This window comes from Diceros bicornis, chromosome 1 (genome assembly GCF_020826845.1).
Source record: "Diceros bicornis minor isolate mBicDic1 chromosome 1, mDicBic1.mat.cur, whole genome shotgun sequence".
NCBI classification, from domain to species: Eukaryota; Metazoa; Chordata; class Mammalia; order Perissodactyla; family Rhinocerotidae; genus Diceros; species Diceros bicornis.
The window spans coordinates 56,301,490-56,323,852 of record NC_080740.1 but is presented as its reverse complement, the minus strand read 5'-3'; the positions used below and the strand labels follow the sequence as shown (position 1 = coordinate 56,323,852).

The following is a 22,363-nucleotide window of genomic DNA, read 5'->3' as shown; positions in this document are numbered from 1 at the left end:
TCTTATAAGATAGTAGGCTCCTTGTAGGCATCAGCTTTGCATTCTTCATTTTTGAAGAAATGTTGCATTTGGCACATCATACATTAACAGTTATTGAGCACTTGCTGTGATTTCGTAAATGTGAGTTACATTTGCTTGCTTATTTAATACCTGTACACCTTTATGAGATGAGTACTGTTATTAGCCCCATTTAATAGATAAGAAGATTGCAGCTTTAAGAAATTGAATAACTTATATCACTGGGAAGTTTGTTGAACTCAATGGAATTAAAGTTGGTCTCTAAGACCTTTGGGGTCCACAGCCTCACCTACGGGACCTGCAGTCCCAAAGGATGTCTCTGGTGCTATGGAGAAGCTTCTCTGTTAGAGAGCAGTGCTGCCCACAGAACTGGACTTTGTGAAGTAGGAACATGGGCTGATAATATTTATCCTTCATTTCTAAAGAGTTTCTTAAGGATCTCAAAATGGACTAATATGTATTATCATGTTCAAGCTTCAAAACAACATTGAGACCTAGGTCAGGTGTTGTGGTCCCATTTTATGGATGATGAAGCCAAAGCCTGGAAAGAAGTGACTGTAAGAGGTGGAGCTAGGACTTGAACCCAGGTCTTCTGACTCTTAGCCAAGGCTTTTCACTACATTCTCCCTGAATATATTTTACAGTAAAGCAAAACAAATAAAAAAAATCTCCAAACAAACAAACAAGTGTTAAAGGTAGAAGCTGATTCTCAGGGAGGTATCTTCTGGGAGCAGAGTGGGTTCTTTCTAGGAAGTAGCTGGGAAGAGGGCTGACTTAAATATAAAGTCTTCTGGGGACCTCCTGTGTCCCAGGAAATCGAGTTAGCCAGAGCATCCCGTTCCTGTTTATTCTATCTTGTCGTTTCTTGAGAGTGGCTAACAGAAAGGGGACTCTAGTCCCCTGACTCATGGGGCTCAGCCATATTTCCTCAGACTGAAGGGTGAAGGGAAGGAGTTTTCTTCTTTCTTGTCTTTCTTTGTATCTTCCTGTTCATGCTCTGCAAAGCTCCCGAGTCCCAGGGTGTCAGCGCTGGGTAAGAAGCTGCTGCCCATTAACTACCTTCTTGCCCCCACCCTGCCAGATGCTGCCTCCTGGGAGGATTTCTGGAGAGATTTCAGTGAGAGGTTCCAGATGGGCAAAGCAGCAGCCTGCTTCAGAAAGAAGGGACCTAGATTCCAATCCAGCAGTGCCCCACAGGGTGAGAGATGGAAAGGTATGGGGCGCTGACTACTTTCTTCCTTGATTTATCTTCGAGAATTCCTGGTTTGTTCACCAAGCCACCTAGAATATGCATCACTGTACTTCCGTTTTCTTCCTGTTCAAAATCAAAGCCCATCTGTACTTTTGGCTTTATGAGTTATGAGGAAGAATTTTTCACAGCCCAGAACTTTACTCTCTCATCTCCTAATTTTCTCTTCACTCTTTTCCCTCCTCCAAATGTCAGGTTTTTGGTCAACCAAAGATAAAGGTGGGAAGCCTGGGTGTGGTTCTGGGCCACAGGGATGTTGGTGTTCTTTTGTCTGACTCTCCTGCTGAGCTGAGCCTTGGCTGGCCCACAGAGCCTCCATGTCCTACACTTTGTCATTGTGTGGTGACTGCTTTTTCTCTGCACTATTTCTTAGGTGTTGCCAGCAGATGGGGGACTCTGGTCCAAAAACTTCTTGGACCAGAAAGAGCATGTAGGGAGAACCCTGTTACTTTCCCAGCCTCCAGGCCAAGAATGAATTCTCATCATCCAAAGAAGATAGTTCACTTGCTTTTATTTTAAAATCTTTAGGAATAGATACTTTAAAAATAATGCTATCTACTCTTAAATATTTCTATATTTAGGGAGTTCCTTTGAATGTCTAGCCTAAAATCTAAGCTTTAACTAAAGGCTTTTTCTTGCTGACATGTAGAGAGGCAAGACCAGCTTCTTACTTTAAGGCAGCTGCTTCCCTCCATAAAGGATCTGACTTTTAAATCTGTCTTGTTATGTACAAACATTTCTGAGCTTCAGGATGGACAAGCTTTAATTGCGGCTTCAGTGATGTCATTAGGCTGGTGGCGAGCAAGTGGGGAGCCCTTTTTTGTCCAGTGAAAAATGAAAAGATTGTTTATTACTTGATCTTTGAGAGTAAAATATTAACATTTAGGGAATCTGGATGAAGGGTATATGGGAATTCTTTGGATCTGAAATAATTTCAACATAAAAAGTTAAAAATGATTTTTGCAAGGAGTGATTTAAACCTTAAGTTCCTTGTTTGGTTTTTAAGAAGTTAATGAGTGTGAGAGAGGGGCTTAGCACACTCTGATTTTCCTTTTCATTATTCAGCTGCAGCAAAGTTGATATTTCAGCAGCCTCCCAGGGGTGGAGGGACTCTGAATCTCATTTGAGGGGCTGGCCAGACCAAGTTGGGGTAGCCCTCAGTGGGAACTGGGAAGTGTAGCCTGGAATTATCCAAGAAGCTACCAGGCCAGAGTGAGGCCATCAAAGAAGGAAGGGGGGAGGCCCGGAGCCTGGAGGGGAAGGAGCACAGATGCTCCTTGGGGCAATGGTGCAAGATCGTGAGAGAACTGAGGAAGGAGCAGGTCTGGAGCAAATGACAAAGGATTTTGTCATCTCCAGAGTCTGGTACACCAGGAATTGTCAGCTCTTGGGCTGGCTCACCTTGGAATAACTTGCAAAATAGTTTCACAATTCCTTTCCCTTCAGGGCATGGGAGGGAGGCAAGACAAGCGGTTTTATCCCTATTTTCCAGATGAGGATAGTAAGGCCCGGGGAGGTGATGCCGTTGGCTCAAGGACACAAGTCATAAATGGCAAAGCCAGTATTTGAATCTAGGTTCCTTTTTATGAGTGCATGCTCTTTCACTGACATCTCACTGCCCGTGGAATAGCAGGATGGTCGCTTGGGCAAATGTCAGGGTGGGAATTGTCCCTGGTATTTCCCTTCTTTGAACCTCAGGCCTGTGAGTTTTGTCTCATTCTAGATGTCCGCAATTTCCCCTCCATCTTACAGCCTCCAAAGGCCTGGCTGCTGTGGGCTGTTCCCAGTGGTGGTGGGGCCAGCAGAGTTGCCACCATACCTGGACAGATGCTTAGTTGGGCCTCCTCATGAACCAGAGACTCACTATAGCAGGCTTGACTTAGGGCAAGAAAGGATGACCCATTCTGCCGACCTTCTAATGTTGACTTCCTACCAGAACCCCCAGAGAGTTGGAGCCCTGCATCAGTTCTGACCCACTTTTGTTTGGCTGAGCTGCATAGGGCACTGTCTGCAACTCTGCCAGCTTGCACCTTGAGGGGAAATAAGCTCAATTAAGTAGGTAGGTCCCAGTGAGGCTTTTCTGCAACGCCATTATTAATCTCATGGACCATGGAAAAAATATGATCTTGCATGTCTCTGCCCCATTTTCACCCGGTCGATGTTCAGGATGGAGTATCGCACAGGAGGATGTCTTTGCTGCTGAATTAAAAGGCTAGTTTCCCTCCAGCCAGGATGTGCTATCTTTCTCTCTGCCTCTCTGTCTCTCCCTCTTCCTCCTGCCTCCCTCCAAAGCCCCCAGGACTCCACTCTGAATCCCACCGATTGTCCTGGCCTTGGTTCATGGAAGGGCAGGAGTGTGTTATAACTTTGTTTTCTGAACTTCTGCTTTTTTTGGAACAGAGCAGCACTTTCCAGAGGTGATGCTGGGGGAAGAATTTCTTAGCCTAAGTCTGGACCAGGTGTGCAGCTTGATATCCAGTGACAAGCTGACCGTTTCTTCAGAAGAGAAGGTATGGCATGGCTCTTGGGTGAAACAGGAGCCTCACTCATGAGGTGGTCATGGAGGGACTTGTGTTTCAGTGAGATCTTTTCTCTTTTCAGATAAAAAAGGAGCTTATTTTTTGTCACTTTAAAGTAAAACAAAAAAAAAGGGCCTTCTGGCTCGTGACCACTACATTCAATTTCTGGACTCTTTAAAGAAGAAATAATGGTGGTGATGATGATGGCGACAGAGCTGCCTCCATTTACGGAACATTTACAGTTTGCCGAGCACCGTGCTCAGTGCTCTTTGTTGTTCGATTCGCTCAGCCTTCACCACAGCCCCGTGAGACAGGCGTTGCTGTTGCCTCCACGTTACAGATGACGAAGCTGAGACTCAGTGGAGTTAGTTAGCTTGTCCAAGGTCACTGGACAAGCTGGGGTCTACCTGTCACCTGATCTTAACCACTGTCCCACGTGGCCTCTTGTAGTATCATTGAGCATTGAAGCCAGAGCAAACCTCTGAGAACATCTATTTCAATAAGGGATTGGAATTTTTACTGATGAGGAAATTGAGGCCCACAGAGGGCATAGGCACTGCTGAAGGTCACACAGTCAGTGGCCACGTCAGGACTAAAACCCAGTCTGTTGACACCCAGTCTCCTGACTCACTGGCCACATGCCTCTTCCTTTGTGCCGGAAGCTTGACTTCTGCCCACTGCTTTAGCTGACCTGTGACTGCTGATCTGTCCTACCTCCAGGCCTTCCCTATCGCTGACCCTCTGCTTGGATTATTCTCCCTTTCCGATATATATATCATATCATCTTTACCCATTCATCCATTGATGGACACTTAGGTTGTTAATATATCTTGGCTATTATAAATAATGTTGCAATGAACATGAGGATGCACGTATCTTTTTGAGTTAGTGTTTTTTGTGTTCTTTGGATAAATACCCAGAAGTGGGATTGCTAGAACATGTGGTAGTTCTCTTTTTAATTTTTTGAGGAAACTTCATGCTGTTTTCCATAGTTGCTACACCAATTTACATTCCCACCAACAGTACATAAGGGTTCCCTTTTCTCCATATCCTCGCCAACACTTGTTATTTCTTGTCTTTTGATAATAGCCATTCTAACAGGTGTGAGGTGATATCTCATGGTGGTTTTGATTTACATTTCTCTGATGATTAGTGATATTGAGCACCTTTTCAGGTACCTGTTGGCCATTTGTATGTCTTCTTTGAAAAATGTCTATTCAGATCCTCTGCCCATTTTTAATTGGATTTTTTGGGGTTTTTTTGCTATTGATTTGTATGAGTTCTTTATATTATTTCCTCATTTATAAAGTGATTTAGTAATAGAACATATTCCACAGGGTGGTTGTGGGGATTAAATGGGATAACATATGTAAATGCCTGGTATAGTACCTGGTACCTAGTAGGTGCTCAACCAGTGTTAGCTGACTTTATTATTGATCTTGCATCTGGAATTAACTCCTTTCTCCTCTGTGTTCCAGGATAATGCTCACCTTGTTCTGCTTTTTACTCTAGTTGGTTCTGAGCTCATCTTACCTCCTCCCTCCCTGATGGTAGGGACCACATCTTATCTCTGCATCCTCAGAAATGCTCAATAAATGTTTCTTGAATTGTCCTACTCCACTGTTAGTGTCCAAGCTTAGTCTCCAGTAACTTCAAATGATGACTATTATCAATGGAATATTTAAGGAAAAGCCCTGGAAAAGGATTTTACATTGGCAGTGAGACTGTGTCCAAAGGCACATGTCCAGAGAATGGGGTGAAATTCACAAGCCCCTGCCTGTCATCCTGCAAAAGTTTGATGAAGGAGAAAAGGAGATATTTATTGCAACTATGGGCTGTCCCGAGACTTCAGAGGGATCTGCAGAAGGTGACTGGCACACCAAGCTGGACTCTCCCTTAGGCTCAGGGAGGCCTCTGCTTCCATTAACTGATGTGAAACTGCACCTCTGGGGGAAAGAATGCCTCTGGTCAGGCCATAGGCCCCTTCCTGCCCCAGCCTCAGCAGCGGAGAGGATTCCTTTGCTTCTTGCTAAGTCTGTTTAGTGTCTTCTCTGGATTGTGCTACCCATTTGGTGCAATTTGAAGAAATTCACCAGTCAGTTGATTGGCTGTGTGAACGTTGGGGCAGTTGGTCAGTTTGGGGCCTGTTTGAACATGTCCTCAAGCATAGTTTGAGAAAATGGGAGCAGTCAAATAAGCAGCAGGATTTGGGTCAACTTGGGGGTGTTGGGGTTGAGAAGGAAGGACCCTACTACCCAAATTCATGCTGGCCCATCCTGCTGTGAGATCATAGTAAGCTTTCTTCAGGTGAGGGCTTATCTCTGCTTGCTGTGCCAGGGCGGGGGTGGAGGTGGCTTGTTGTAGGGAGAGGCATTATAGTGCCCTGGAGACCACTGGGGCTTTGGACTCAGGCAAACCTGGCTCCATGCTCAGCTTGATGCTTACTGGCTGTATGACCTTAAGAAGTTACTGGTCTCTTTGAACTTTAATTTCCTTACAAGTAAAATGGGAATTATTTCCTCAGTACCTCCCTTATAGAGTTGTCATGAAGGTTAGAGATAAGTAAATATCAAATACAGTGTTTGGCAGGTGCTCAGTAAAGGGCAGCTGCCATTGTAATTACCACAATCCTCTATTTTGAGGCACCGATGATAATGGCAGTGGTATCAATTTTGCCATTGATAAGGGTAAAGTAAGCCATTGAGTTAATTTTATCTTTCCAGAAACAAAGAAACATAAAATTAAATGTACTCATTTAAAAATTGTCTATAGTGGCTCTTGTTTATTCATATGCTTATGTATGAGCTGCTCTTTCTGTGGAATCAGATTTGAGGTATAGGTATTTTTCACTAATGAAGTTGTGTATCATATTTGGTTCATATCATATTTGCTTCATATCATAATATGTTACTTTGGAGTTATGTGATGCTTTTCAGAAAGTGGATTACTCATGATCTTGATCCCTTTGGTACCTTTAAGATTGGCACTGTAATTTTTGAGGCTTGTGGGTTTGGCCTACATTTTCTCTTTGGCTAAGTCCATAGTTTTATTTCCCCTTAATTGATCACATATTGCTGGAAGTTAAATAGCTGGAAACTTTTGACAATTAGATATTTGTCCTTTGAATGCTAGCCCTTTAGGCTTTGAAAATTCTGTGATCCTTCTCCCAGATTTGGTGATTTCTACTCCCTTTAATTAAATTGCATACGATAGGCAATCTCTTGCGTGCACAATAGGTTTTTCTTTCAATATTTCATTATAGTGAAATTTTTTGAGCATAATTGAAGTGATATCAGGGATCTTAATTTAAGTTAAAATTTAACTGCATTTAATGTTAACATTTGCAGAAAACTCAACTGAGTCGGTAATCGGATAACCTGTATTTGGCTAAATCCACACTTGGACAGCAGTATCAGCTATATTATGACTTACTTCTCTGCCTGCAGCCCATGGGTTTCTTTCAACATCTATTATAAAATGCAGCCAGATTTCAGACATTAAAATGTGAAAAAACTATGCATCTTAAAATAGAGGAAATGTGGTATTTTAGGGTTAATGATGATTTAAATGTCAGTGGCTGGGGCCAGGCAACTCGCTTGTTGGGAGTTTGAAAGTATTATAGGTTCTGCAGTAAGAGTGGCTGCTGTTCAAATCCTGGTTCCACTGCTTTAACAGACTGAGTGACCTTGGGCAAGGTATTTCTCTCTCACCAGAATGTGTGCACCATATATAGTCGGGAATTTTGTGTCTTATGGTCACTGCTGGAGTGGTATCAGGTTCATGGTAGACACTAAAAAAAATATTTGTTGAATGAATGAATAAAAGAACCTCTCTAAGTCTCAGTTTTCTCATCTGTAAAAGGAGGGTAATGATAGTGTTGTATCTATCTTGTAGAGTTGTTCTGAGGATGAAATGAGATGAAAGTGCTTAGCACACAGGAAGTGTTCATTACTGTAAGATATGATTATTGCTGCTGTTGTTATTAGTAGTGGTCCTGCTGCTGCTAGTAGTAGTAATAGTAGTAGTAGTAATGGTTGACTGGTTGACTGGGGCCGTTCTCAAGGGGAAGCTCCTCCCAGAGCCCCAATTGGTCTGAGTGGTTGGCGTGAGCTGGAGCTCGGTGTCTAGCAGGAGCTGAGCGTGGTAGTGGTCTCTTGCTCCTCAGCACTGCCAGCACCCCCAGCCCTGTCTGGGCCTCTCCCAGATACTGTTCTTCCTCCAACATCACTTGCTTTTGCCCATGCCTTATCTCCTTCACTGTACTCGAACTTGAAGGCTGTGCGGGTACCTTAGCCATCTCTGTGTCACGCACAGTGCCTGACACAGTGCCCTGGAGGCACCAGGAGTGCTCAGCACTTCCCTGAGGGGGTGAAGAGGCCAGCTGGGGCTGGACTTTGCCCTGAGCCAGCTGAGGTTATGGGAATAATTTTAACACTTTCCCGGAGAGTAAGGACAAATGTGGGAACTAGAGGTCAGAAAAGGGCATGGATCCTTGCCATTTTCTCTCTTGCTTTTCCTTCATGTAGTTTTTGGTTTTGTTTTAAAATTCCTGTTATTTGAGAGACCACAAAAGGATTGGTAGGAGTCACAAAATCACTAGATCTTTGGGTAGGACCTTTCCTTTCCTCTCCCACCCTCACCCCCACCCCAAGAAAGAGGGAAGACACAGAGGAGCAAGCCTCTCTGTCACCTGATTCTTCTGCATGGGAGGTGGCGCAGGGTCAGAGTGAAGCCCGTGAGCAGACAGCCTGTTTCCCGTGTCCCCCTTTGAGGCTCTCACTGTGGACAGCCTCAGTGACCCAGGGGCGGCGGAAGCAACCTTTGGGGACAAACACACTCTAGGAAGAAGAGACGGGACTCCTGAGTTCTAATGTGGTTTTGCCTCTGAATTGCTGGGTACTGGACTTTTCTGAATCTTTGCTTTCTTAGCTGGTAAATATGTTTCTACTTCTCAAGAATTCCATGCCTTCTTATGAAACACTGTTGAGGCTTTTCAGAGTGAAATAGTCCACATTTTCACAGATACGGGTCAGGAAGAAATTGGTTAGGTCGCTTCACAAAATTAGATTAGTGTCAAGTATGTGTGTTATAATGAGAACTGCAGGTTAGTTTCTCTCTGCACAATCACATTTTTAATGTGTTGTTATCTCCTAAAACTGTAATCAGGGGCCAAATTCTGATATCTTATCTCCTGGAAGGGATTGGGCCCTTGTCTCCCAGGATCATTAGTGTTGCGTGCCCTCCTGTCTGAGTTCCTAGCCTCTCCAGCCAGCGATGGGTGTGGGATGCAGGCCGGAACTCCTTGGCCAGTAGGGTGGGCTTGAGTGCTTGCTGCCGAGACATTATCCGGTGACTGAGCAGGTATATCCTATGTCTGAACTGAGCTGTTGGCAGCCCTGCCTTGCTCTGAGGTCAGCATTAGAGCTGCCAATTTCTCAGCCTGCAAACAATGACCTGGCCTGGGGCCCTGCCTCACCATTACTTTTTTTTTTTTTACTTTTCTCCTTTGGAGAGTGCAATTCAATAAGCGTCTATGAGCAGAATACTACAGCACTTTGGCCAAAAATCTACCTTGACTGCCCGCTGTTCTCCAGGTACACTTCACAAATAATATTTTTTAAAAAATGTGACATGTATTGAAGTAAGTTCAGAGACATGAACAAATAAAATGTGCACAGCTTAACTTTTTACAACGTGAAACACCCGCATAAGCAGCACCCAGATCAAGAACCAGAACCCAGACTCCCTTCCATCCCTGCTGCCTACCCCGAGAATCACAAGGCTATTTTAACTTCTTATAGATCGACTTTGCCAGTTTTTGAACTTTATATAAATGGAATATTGGTGTGTGTGTATGCTTTTGTGTCTGACTTCTTTTTCCCAGCATACTGTTTTGCACATTTCTAGTTCTTACAATAACTCACAAGGCAGAGATTATTGTCTCCATTTTGCAAAGGAGGGAACTAAGGCTTGTGGATAGCTCTGTGATTTCAAGCTGATTGTGCCTGCCTCCCAGACCCCTGCTCTTTATTAATGAACCTCAATGGAGAGACAGAGGTGAGTGACACTTAGTGATTACTGTTTAAGTGCTCACAGTCTGGTGGGCAGTCAGACCAGAAACATGTATCCATAGTATGTGGCCAAGAGAAGTCGTTGCCTGTAATCAAAGTTCGAGGAAGGCACCCTGGAGTGTTTTATTCCAGGTTGCTGGATGGGGAAGGCCTCACAGAAAAAGGAATATTTGAGCTTAAACTTGGAGAGTGAGAGTAGGATTTTGGAAAGCCATTCAGGTTGAAGGAATTGTAATAAAGACATGGAAGTTTGGAATAAATTATTGTGCTTGGGGGAAAAGTAACCTGTGTGATGAGAATCAAGGGTCTTTGGGGGAATAGTTGGAGATGAGGCTGAGAATGGAGTAGGGGTGTGTGGAGACGGTTAAGGAATGAGGACTTTCTTCTCTAGGTCAGTATTTATCCAACTGTGTGCCATAAAACTACAATATTGTGAGATGTTTATAGGTGTTTAGGTAAAAGAATAAACAAGTTCTCAGGTCAGATACATTTAGGAGACAGGGCTAAACAAAGGAACTAGGTCAAGAAACTGCAGGACTTGTCAGAGCTTTTATATGTTAATGAGCTTTGTGAATCTCTAGAGGGGGTTTAGGGGTGTGGTATGAACCCAGGCTCATTTGGTCCCAGAACCCCTAACCTCAGAATGTCTCCTGCCCATAGTATTCTGAGGAACACATTATAGAGAATAGTCTTGAGGCCACCTTTGGTTGCCCGAAATTTTCTATGACTTCTTGCATCTGTTGTTTTTCCTTTTGGCAGTTCATTTCATTAATGATCTATAATTTTTGATTGTGAGTCCATCTTTAGAGGGTGTTATGTCCGTGGTAGTCTGGATTGCCCTGGGCTATGGAGGTGCCCCTATAGGGCAGGTTTACTGGTGAGGACACAGTTTTTGTATTACTTTTTGTCTTGAGTATCCCCTATACCACCTGGATAATGTCAGTTCAAACCCCACATTAGTATGTGGCATGAGCTTTGGGTTCTGATTTCTTGAAGATGAAGTTTTTACTCCCCAGGCCACAGGAGGTGGCAAGCTTCCTTCCCCTTTCCCATAGCAGATGGGTGGAGTTCGTCTAGTCCCAGTTTTACAGCTGGGGCAACACTGTGGCATGTGTCCTAGGAGTAGCCTAGGCATTCTACCTGAGGAGACAGCAGTCCCAAACCATTAAAGCCCTGTTTGAATTCTACAGGCCTCTGAGCCATTCTGTCCTCGGCTTCCCTTCAGCTCCCAGACTTGAATTCCTTCTTATCTAAAGCACTCGGGCATTTCCCTCTTGCTTTTGAGTATGGCTCAAATCTTTATTTTTTGGTCATACATCCTTTTCATGTGTTTGAAGCTATAGAGGAAGATTTCCTTCCAAGTCAGCTCAGTTCACCATATTGACTAGAAGGCATTCTCCATCCCTGTGTCAGGCTCCAATCATTTTAGGATTAGTGCCACTGAAGGAATCTCTCAGCTTGCAGGCATTTCTATCAAACAATTTTGCTTCAGTCCTTTTCTTTATCCTTTGCAGAATCAGGGTGCAAGTCTTTTTGCTGGCTATAGGCAGTGGTAGAAAGCTGAAGAACAATTTCCAGGCAAGGCAATGTCACTGTTTTAATTTTGTCATCGTTTTTGTTTATATGAAGTCAGATATTTGGCAGTGTGCTGTTGCAGGAAGAGAACCATGCACCCAATCATTCCTGCTTTGATTAATTTATTCATTCTTTCAAGCAGTATTTATTGAGTGCTGTCTACGTAGCAGATGGGTGTGTGTTAGTCACAGGAGAGACATTGGTGAACAGGTAAATATAAGATCCCTGCCTTCGTGGAACTTATAATCACATGAGGGAGACGATTTTATCAAATATATACACAACTGCAATGGGCCCTGGAGGGAGATGTACAGGGTGCTGTGCAAGTGTTGATTGAAAGCCGTGGTTCTAATTGCTGCCCTGTCACCAACTGGCTGGGTCATGATGAGCAGACCACTTTCCCCACTCTCTGCCTTACTTTCCCTTTTGTGAGTGACTCTAGCAGTTACACAGGGCCCTTGTGAGTCTGAAATTAAGCAACTACAAGGAAGAGCTTTTAAGTGCCCTATAAACCTTTATGATAATGGTATTGGGGAGTCGGGGGAGCCTTCAGACTAGGAAATCTGCCAGCCAGTAATATGCTGGTAAATGTTTAACAACTGGCTCTCCAAAAAAATTTCTAAAAGCCCTGATTAGTTTGCTGATTCATTTGCTAATTTCCATGGTGTAAATATTTCCACCAAGACTGATTTCAAACTACCAGTGTAATGTCACTAAACGCTGGGTTGGGGAGAAAGACGCATGATGAGCTCCAGCACCAGCACACCCCTGTCCCGGGTGTTGTGTGTGGCAGTGAGGCGGGGTGTGATTGATGTAACTCTTGTTACGCTTTGGTGTAAGGAACAACAACAGAAATCTGACAGAGTCACTCTTGTGTCTAGAAGTGCTGTCTTACTGATTTAGAATCATGGCAGCAAATTCGGCAAATGCTATTGGCTCAATCCCTGAGAAAGAAAAGGGTACGAAGAGGGGATGTCCGACGAGGGCTTGGAGGGTTGTAATGAGGGTGATGGGTGTAGGAACAGTTTCCCAACTCAGCAGTCTGCCCAGGTTTCTCAACTAATTGTGCCTCTGAGGTGCAGTATTGCATAACATTAGAACTTGGTTTTTTCGAGTTGGAGGTGAGTTCACATCCCAGATCCACTACTTCCTGGCAGTATGACCTTGGACAAGTTGCTAACCTCTCTGAGGCTGTTTCCTCAGCTGTAAAATGTGGACAATGACACCTACTTCACAGAGTTTCTGCTGGAGTAAATGAGAGCATGCGTGTAAAAGGTCTAGCACGTGCCTGTTGTTATTGATAAAGTTAATCCTTCTCAAATCTTGAGTAACGAATTGGGTCTGTGTACAGGAACCTAGCTTTTTCCCTCATGTTATCAAAATTAGCTCATTTTCCCCCATCCTATGTTTTGCTGAGAATCACCCTTAACTGGACCTTTCCCTTGCCAAGTCACTGCCCTGCCTATTTTAACTTGAGTCCTTCCCTATTCTCAGACCACATTTTGAAAGCAGGGGTAGGTGTCCCAGGGCTCCCCACTTCACTCACAGTGTGTAGGTACAGTCCGGCTTGGCAGCCTGTATAACTAGAGGGGTGGGTGGAAGGATCAGGTTCATCTGGTGTTCTCTGGCCGAGGCTTGTGCTTACACGGGAAGCGTGGTGAGCCTGGGACTATGAAATCCGATTTTCTTCAACTTCTTTCCACATAGCAGTCTGGTAGCACTCAAGAAATTGGTCCTGGAACATGAAGCAGTAAGGAAATGTTGCGATTTCTTTGTTTAAAACTGAAACCCTAAATGTGCCTTGCGGCAGCTGATTATTTCATCATGGGACTCATGAAAAGTATTTCAGTAGACATCACCCTGTCCCATGACTGAAGCCACAGGGTCTCTGCTTAGATTTTATAGACCAAGAGTCGACACAGTTTTCCTATAAAAGGCCAGATAGTAAATATTTTAGGCTTTGGGGTCTCAATTCAACTCTGCTGTTGTAGTGTGAAGGCAGCCACAGACAATATGTGAACGAGTGAGTGTGGCTGTGTTCCAATAAAATTTTATTTACGAAAACAGGTGGCAGCTGAATGTGGCCTGTGGGCTGTAGTCTGCCGACCGCTGCTGTAGACGTTTGAGAGGCCGCTGAGAACAGCGGGTGAGAGCATGAGCACCTAGTGTGGTTTGTGTGGACCCAGCCCTGCTGCTTCCTGGCTCTGAACTTGGGCGAGTCGCTTACTAAGGGGCAGGAGTGTCTACTCTTTGGGTTCGCATGAGAGTCCAGGGAGATGGTGTCTCTGAGGAGTGTGGTGCAGGGCCTGGCATGTGGTGGATACCAGCTGCTGCTGCTGCTATTACTTGTTGCCCCCTTGCCTCTGCCAGTCTGTTGATGGGAGGGGCTGCTGAGAATGATTTTAGGCACATGGAAGGCTAAAGCTAGCTGGAAGTTTATTTGCTTGTTTATTGTTCAAGTATGAAGTCTAAAAGCAAAACATGTGTGGCCTTCTCTAGTTGCTGAGAAGGTCACCATTGTTACCTGTGCTGTGGCTTTCACAGCTCAGTAGGTAAACAGTGCAGCTAAGCGGAACCAGTTAGACAAGTCAAGCCGAAAATAAAGATAAGGTTAAATATCGACTTCATTAGACTCAGCTTGCTTTTTAGCTTTTATAACAAAGACTAAGCTGGTTGATGGGGATGCGCATGATTAGTAAACCCAACCTACTCAAGGACTTGCAGTTTGTTCTTCAGCAAAGCTTTCTCAACCAGCCACCTGCTCTGTGCCTGGCATTGTGCTAGGCAGCAGGAGGTGCAGAGACAGAGCAGGTATACTTTCCACTCTATAAGAGCTCACAGTCTAGTAAAGCGGAGCAGAAGGAAGTGTGGATAACCACAATGCAAGGCAGAACGGCACTGTGGCTGCCCACCACCTAACCCAGCAAAGCCAGACTTCTCCAGCATCCTTTTGTCTGTGGCGGTCTCTGCACCAGCCTGGGCAGGTCCCACTGCCTCCTTACATGCTTATTCTGAACTCATTTGACCATTCACTCATTACAAAAGTATTTGTGTGTGTTATGTGGCAGCAAGTAAGACAAGGTCCCTGTTCTCATGGATCCTCAGGGCTAGTTGAAGAAACACAATTATTCACAAAATAATGCTATTAGGGTGAGAGACATAGCTGTATGAGAGTTAATAATAAAAAAATGAACTAGACAAGGAGGATTTCCATGGTGTGTCTGTGTTTATGTTGATATACATATAGGTTATTTTATACAGAAATACTGCTTCTTTCCTCCTATTCCATTCCATTCATTTCTCTTCCCTTCCCTTCTGATGGATTCCTTTCTGAGTACTTGCCCAATCTGAGCTATATCCAACCTGACTTAAGTATATATTTAGGAAATAGGGCCAACAATTTAGGGGAAAAGCACCATTAACATATCAATACACACAAAAAATATAGTTATGTTAAGAAAAATTAAAGGTTCACCCCCGACCCGGGAGATACAGCTTTCATTTCAACTTGTAAAATTTGAAATGGTAAATTTTATTGTAGTATTTTTCCTTTTCCCTTAGAAATTTCCATAGAATTTCTTTTCTTCTCCCTTCCACTTTTTATTTTGAAAAATGTCAAACCTATAGTAAAGTTTGACAGAATGAACATTCGTATTCTCATTACCTAGATTCACCAGTTGTTAACATTGTGCTTCATTTGCTTTTTCTCTCTCTCTGCAGATTTAATCTTTTATTTTGCTGAGCCATTTGACAGTAAATTACAGACATCATGACATTTCACTCCTAAATACTTTAGCCTGTAGCTCCTAAGAACAAGGAAATTCTCTTTTCTAGCCATAAGACCATTATTATAGCAAAGAAATTTAATACTGATACAATAATATCTAATATATAGTCAGTATTCAGATTTCCTAACAGTCTCAAGAGAGTCCTTTATGGCTGTTTCTTTTTAATCCATGATCTAATCAAGGATCATTCATTGCATTTAGTTCTCATGTCTCTAAATCCCCTTAATCTATAACTGTCTCCCTGTCTTTTTTTTTTGGTCTTCATAATATTGACAGTTTTGAAGAATCCAGGCCAGCTGTCTTATAGAGTGTTCTAAACATGGAGTTGTCTGATTGTTTCCTATGAGATTCAGTTTGAACATTTTAGGAAGAATGTTACATAGGGGATGGGGTGTCCTTCCCATTAAATCACAATCAGGAATACAATATAAGTTTGTCCTATTATTGGTGGTGCGAATTTTGATCACTTGTTAAAGATGGTATCTGCCAGATTTCCCCATTTGAGGCTGTCTCCACCCACCCCATAATGAATAAGTAATCTGCCAAGTGCTGTGTTGAGAACAGTGACTATCTTGTTCCCCAACTTTTCACCCAATGACTTGAGCATCCTCTGATGATCTTTGCTGAATCAGTTATTACATTGGTGGTTGTGAAATGATATGTTTTCCTAATTCTATCATTCTTTCTACATTTATTAGCTGGCATTTTCCTGTGAAAGAGAGCCCTTCCTGTACTTTTTTAAGCATCTTTATGGACTCATGGATTCCTTTTTTATTCATTGTGTTATGATCCATTAACTATCTTTTAACTAAGAATATATATTTTTTTTTGGTGAGGAAGATCGGCCCTGAGCTAAAATCTGCCAATCCTCCTATTTTTGTTGAGGAAGACTGGCCCTGGGCTAACATCCATGCCCATCTTCCTCCACTTTATATGGGACGCCGGCACAGCGTGGCTTGCCAAGCAGTGCGTCGGTATGCGCCCGGGATCCGGAACCGGTGAACCCCGGGCCGCCGCAGTGGAGCGCGCGCACTTAACCACTTGCGCCACTGGGCCGGCCTCTTAACTAAGAATATTTTAAATTGAGGTGTGATTTACACACAGTGAAATGTATAGATATTAAGTGTACAATTTGATTAGTCTTGACAATTGCACATGCCCGTGTAACTCCCACCCTATAAAGATACAGACCATGTCCATTACCACAAAAGGTTTCATTTGCCTCCCCCACCCTTACAAGCAGCACTGATCTGATTTCTTCATTATTCTCTCTGATGTTTAAATTGTCTGAAATGTTGGCAATGAAAGCGCCTCGAGTTGGCTCTGTCTGTTTGACGTGTCCCTCTTAATCTTTGAGCACCTTCTTGCTTTCTGGCACAAGAAAATATTTTGTTTTATTCTTAGCTACTACTACTACTACTACTACTACTACTGCTAATTATTATTGTTATTGTTTTTTATCGGCTGAAAATATCTCGTGGTATGAATACTAGTTTTATCTTTTCTCCATTGTGGGCTTCAGGTTATTTCCCTTTTTATCCTGTTACAAAAATGCTGTAGCAAACATCTTGGAACACATATTCTTGCACCACTTTTGTGAATATTTTTGTAGGCTAGAGCTCTAGAAGTGGTATTTCTAGGTCAAAGAATATGCACATTTAAGTTTTTGATTGATATTTCTAAATTCTTCCCTCCCCTCTTAAGAAGCCTCGTTAATTAAGTTTCCACAAACAATGCTGGTTTCCCAGCAGCCTTACCACCATTGAATTGTATCTGAATGTGTGTATATGGTAGTGCAGGGTTTGATTTTGGACTTATCCTTGAGCAAGGCCAACATCCAAACCATAGATCCTCCTTTTTGGTTCCAAGCCTAGTTTTGATTTGTATAGAAATGAAATCTCTCCTCAAAGGAGAGGTTAAACCCAAGGAGAAATTTTTGCCATTCTTTGTCATTCAGGGTCACATTCATCATTACAGCCAACTTTTGGCAGAGGATGTGCTTATGTTTTTATTCTGCATTAACCAAACATGGGAGATAAATGAAAAGGGAGGCGTGAGAGGGATGATAACGTTGCCCCCGGGGCTTCTGGTCCTCTTAAGCAGCTTTTATAAAATTGGGTTCACGGTTACTGCTCTGTATTCCTAGCCTTAAATAACTATTGAAACTGATATTTATTTTGCAGTGAACCTTGATGATTCTACATTTGGGGTAGCAGGTTTATCAGAACATATGTGAGCGTGTGTGATCACTCTCTGATGTCAGCTAGCAAACAAAGACTTAGTGTTCTTGTTTTATTTTAAATATTGGACCTTCGGTTAAACACCTTTGTGGATGACTTGTAGCTTTTCTTTTTCTTTTTTCAGGTTGAGGAATTTGAAAGCTGTTGTCTCTTTGCTAAAGTTCCCTGGGTTGATTTTTTTATAGGTATTTGAAGCTGTGATTTCGTGGATCAATTATGAGAAAGAAACCCGTTTAGAGCACATGGCAAAGCTGATGGAACATGTCCGTCTCCCTCTCTTACCTAGGGATTACCTAGTCCAGGTGAGTGCTGTGTGAAGAACCAAGCACCTCCCTGCATACCCCAGCCTCTAGGAAGGGCAATGGGCAATGCTGGCTGTATGGGGTGGTTGAGGAGTTTTATGGGTCTTTTGTATGGGTTGAGGGCACCAACCCACTGGGTTACAAGTGAGGTGTGGTAGTGTAAGGTTTAAGAGCATAGGCTTTTGAATAAGACACTTAGGTTTCAGTCCCTGCTCTGTTACTTGTTAGCTTGGAGTTTTTATTTAACCTCTTCAAGCCTCATTTTCTTCTTCCATGGAAGGGAAGTTATAATGGAGCCCAGAGGGGTTATTGTGGGGACCAAAGGAGGTGCAAGCATGCAATTCAGGTGGTTAGCACGGAGCCAGGCATAACAAACGTTCAGTAGAAGTTAGCTGCTTTTATTGTGGAGGGCCAAAGCAAGAGGGGTCATTTCCATAATGTTTTTATGTTCCCTTTTTGTCTTAGTTTTAGGCAACTTGGAGCCCTATTTAGGACTGTAAAAACCAGCTCCTCACAGGTGCCTGGAATACGTATTGTATCTGCTTCCTCTGAAAACGTGGCACCACATGTTTTCTGGTTTAATCCTTATACCAACCCTGTGAGCAGAGATTATAACCCACTTCCTACAAATTTGGGTCCTGAGGCTTATGGAGGTTGGGATTTATCTGTCACCAGCAGGTAGGAGGCAGGTTCAGGATTCACATCCAAGTCTGCCAGGCTCTACAGCACACGCCTTCCACGAAGCAGCCTGCCACCTTTAATACTCTCTGTTCTGTTTATCTATTACGTGACTTATTTTGTAGAGCAAATGGCTTTAGATACTTTTACAAACAGGCAGAGGATAGAACTTTAAACATATGAACAAAACAAAACACCAAGGCAGTATGCCAACCTGCAGTGTCCTCGAGAAGTCTCTGGAAAGAATGGAAGGTGTGAAGCAAGGGTGAGAGGAGGTTCAGCAGCCCAGCATCCTAGGTCTGTCACTTCCCAGCCATCTAACACTGGGCGAATACTCACCCTTTCTAACCATCAGTATTCTCATCTGCTAAAAATAGCACCTGCCCTTATGGGATTGTTTGGAGGTAAAATGAGATAATCCATATAAAGCCTGCAACCCAGTGTTGACTGAATTCTGGCTGATACAGCTACTATCTTCATGGGCATTGTTGCTGTTGGTAGTAGTGGGAGACACAGTATCCTCACAAGTACTTGTCAAGTCCCCGGCTCGTGACAATGTTGACCACAGGCCTGAGGGGTAGGTGAAATGTTCTCTGAATCTCTGAACCTCAGCCCTCTTCTCAGGGCTGTGCCCTGCATTTTACACTTTGGATAGTACCGCTGCCGCCTGGTGGCAGCATATCCTTCTTGTAGAAAAGGTCCCTAAGTGGAGGGACTGAACCAGCCTGAGCTCCCGGTGTCGGAGTCAAACATCCCACCGTCCTGTGGGAAACTGATCAAAGGTAGAGGTGGACGTCTGCCTCCAGCACAGTCTTGCTTCCACAGGGAGGAAAGGCAGCCTGTGGACCCGGGTTCCAGAGAAAGCTAAAGGGGCCTAAGAGACCCCTGGTCACAGCCTCTAGGTGCCCACAACTAAAACTTAACAAAGACATTATTATATAGTTCTTGGCTTATTACAGCAAAGTAGGGTTTAGATCCGGAGAAGAAGGGGTCAGAGGCAATGGGCGTGAGAACTGTTGTGTGAGACCCTTTTTGTTAAAAAGGGCTTTTTTTAAGGACTTTTTTTTTTTTTTTTAAAGGGGTGTTTTCAGAACACTCAGGAAAAGGATGTTTCATTAGCACTCATTTGACCTTGAAACTTCAAACTAGATAAACTGCTGGGGATGGCTGATCGTGGTGGAGGAGGAGGAGAAAGGGACAGCCCTTGGCAGACCCAGGCTAACCCTGACTTCTGGGGGAGGTGTTTTGTTGTTTTTGGTTTTTCAATAGCTAACATTTATTAGACTTGTATTAAATATTTAAAAATATCATACTAAGTGTACAACATGCTATATCTTAAAATTTTTTTAAAAAAATAAAATATATGTAACATAAACTTCATTTTAGCCATTTTTAAGTGGACAGGTCAGTGGCGTTAATTGCATTGACCATGCTGTACAACCATCACCATATCCATTTCTCAAACATTTTCATCCCCCCAAATTGAAACTCTGTACCCATGAAGTACTAACTCTTTGAGGGAGCTTTTCGTTCAAGCTGAATGAGTTCTTTGGGAGAACTAGCTGTGCATGTATTTCTCCTTCTTCTCAAGCTTTTTTGGAGATCCTCTGTCACTCTTTTTATTTTCTTAACTGACCCTAAAAGTTTATGATTTGTCCCAACCTGGCTCAGTCCCTCAGTGGGAGCGTAAAAAAACCTTCCAAGAAGATGAGTGTTCTTGGGAATCATCTCTGGGTGAGGAGGTGCCCAACTATCTCGCCAATCCTTCTTTTCCCACCAACTCCAACGCTGCCCAGCAGGTGAGGGCCCTGGCCATGTTTTATTCCTAGTTACAGGGTGGGGGACCCAGGAGAGGCTCAGCCAGACCTTGTGCATGACCAGCTTGAGGGCTGAGATAATTCAGGCCCTTCTCCTTCTCTGACTGGACCGCGCACCTCAGAGTCAGAACCCGTGTCGTGTTCATCATTTTCTTTCCAGGGTCCAACACTGGGCTGCCCACCCAGGAGACATTCAGTCAGTGTTAGCTGTTGAATGGAATTGACCTTTCGCACAGATCCCAAACACTCCAGCAAAGAAAACATGGAGTGGCCTCCGAAGACCACACTACCCTTTACAGATCTGCCGCATAGCAATCTGGGGCCAAAGGGTGGAGATTTGAGAGAGCACCAGAATGGTTTCACCCATGGCCTTGCTCATGAGTCGTTTAGGCTTACACTTGCTGAGCACCTGCTTAAGTCCATAGCTCTGGAATCAGAGGTGAAGAAGCCACAGTCCCAGCTTAGATGGGGTCCAAGATGAGGTCGGTAGGTGGGACTTTTGTGCAAGACATTCTTCTGCTCTGATATCATGGCTCTATTAAGCGAGTGCCCGGGGCTGGCCCGGTGGCATAGCGGTTAAGTTCATGTGTTCTGCTTCGGTGGCCTGGGGTTCGCTGGTTCAGGTCCTGGCTGTGGACCTACTCACCACTCATCAAGCCATGTTGAGGTGGCATCCCATATAGCTGCAACTCGACAACTATGATATACAACTATGTACTGGGGCTTTGGGGAGAAAAAAGAAAAAGAGGGAGATTGGCAACAGATGTTAGCACAGGGCCAATCTTCCTCAAAAAAAAAAAAAAAAGAAGACAATGCCTCACTGCCCAGTTTTCTCCCTGAGGCTTTCGCTTAAGAAAATGGATATTAATTCTTCTTCTTGACTGTCACCTTGTTTTACTCCATGCCTCCAAAGGTTGCCTGAGGGATCCCGCCCTCTTCCTCTTTTCCTCCCTCTCCTCCTCTTAAATGTCTGACCATTTGCCCTAAACATTATGATGCATTCAAACCAGGAGGAATGTGGGAAGAGGATTTCAGGAGAACCAATTTTCTTTGTTTTTGCATAATCTAATCTCAAAGCAAACAAACACACACACACACAGTGAGGTTGTGGGTAACTTAATTTGCCTGTTTTACAAATGAGGAAACTGAGGATCAGAGGAGTTAAATGGTAGAGCTGGGATTTGTGTCCCTGTTTGTTTGATTCCAGAATTTAATCATTTACTCCACTGTGCTCTTGAAATGCAGGAGGTGAGCACTAAGTCGTAACTCTGTGGACCTTTCTCTTGAAGCCTGAGATAATGTGGTGTGGGTATGAATGAGTGTGGGAATGCAGGAATGACACAGCCCGGGGAGACAGCTTGGGAAATGTGGTCGAGTTCTGCTCCTGGATCACCTGTGGGTTATTACCTCCAGACGGTTGAAGAAGAAGCTTTGATAAAGAATAACAACACCTGTAAGGACTTCCTCATCGAAGCCATGAAATACCATCTGCTCCCTCTGGATCAGAGGCTCTTGATTAAGAACCCAAGGACCAAGCCCAGGACTCCAGTCAGCTTGCCCAAGGTAAGGCCCAGCCCAGTCACTGCCAAGAGTCGGGACTGTGTCCTGGGAAAGTGGCTTTCCCCTCCTGCCTCCAAGTCTTTCCTCACCCTTGGCTGCACTGCATCTTGTCTGCATTTACCACCTAGGAGATGCAGTCTGCTGGTTCCTCTTGAATCTGCCGGTACCTGTCTCTTCTGGGGTCTTTCTTTCCTAAGAGTTTCAAGATAACCTCCAGTGTCACCCGGGAGCTTTCAGAATAACTCAGAGCTCTTCCCTCTCCCCTCCTTCTTGTTTCACACCGTGGTTTGGGCTCTGTTTCCACTGGAAGCAGAGGATTAGCTGTGTGGGTTTTAACTTAGTGATGGCCATCACAGTCCTCTTACTAGGCCATTCTTTGAGTCAGAACAGTCCTAGTCGGGTTCCTTCCCTCACCACAGAGCCATGAAGGACAATTAGGGCTGCCAGAGGAGAGGAGGGGCCTGAAGGTGTCTGACAGGTAATGAAGCAGGGGATGGAAATAGGGGAAATGAGACCTAGTGAGGGGGAAGCCAGGGGAAGGGAAGG

At 43.9% G+C, this 22,363-nt stretch overlaps 1 protein-coding gene across 2 annotated transcripts in view; it reads left to right on the top strand.

The window, feature by feature from the left end:
- KLHL3 (kelch like family member 3) overlaps positions 1-22,363 on the top strand; it is a 112,124-nt gene that overhangs the window by 52,636 nt on the left and 37,125 nt on the right. For both annotated transcript variants that reach the window (XM_058540866.1, XM_058540875.1), the window contains 3 exons: positions 3,668-3,777; positions 17,646-17,762; positions 21,671-21,820. In XM_058540866.1, coding sequence (XP_058396849.1) covers positions 3,668-3,777; positions 17,646-17,762; positions 21,671-21,820 — 377 coding nt within the window. The remainder of the gene's footprint in view (positions 1-3,667; positions 3,778-17,645; positions 17,763-21,670; positions 21,821-22,363) is intronic.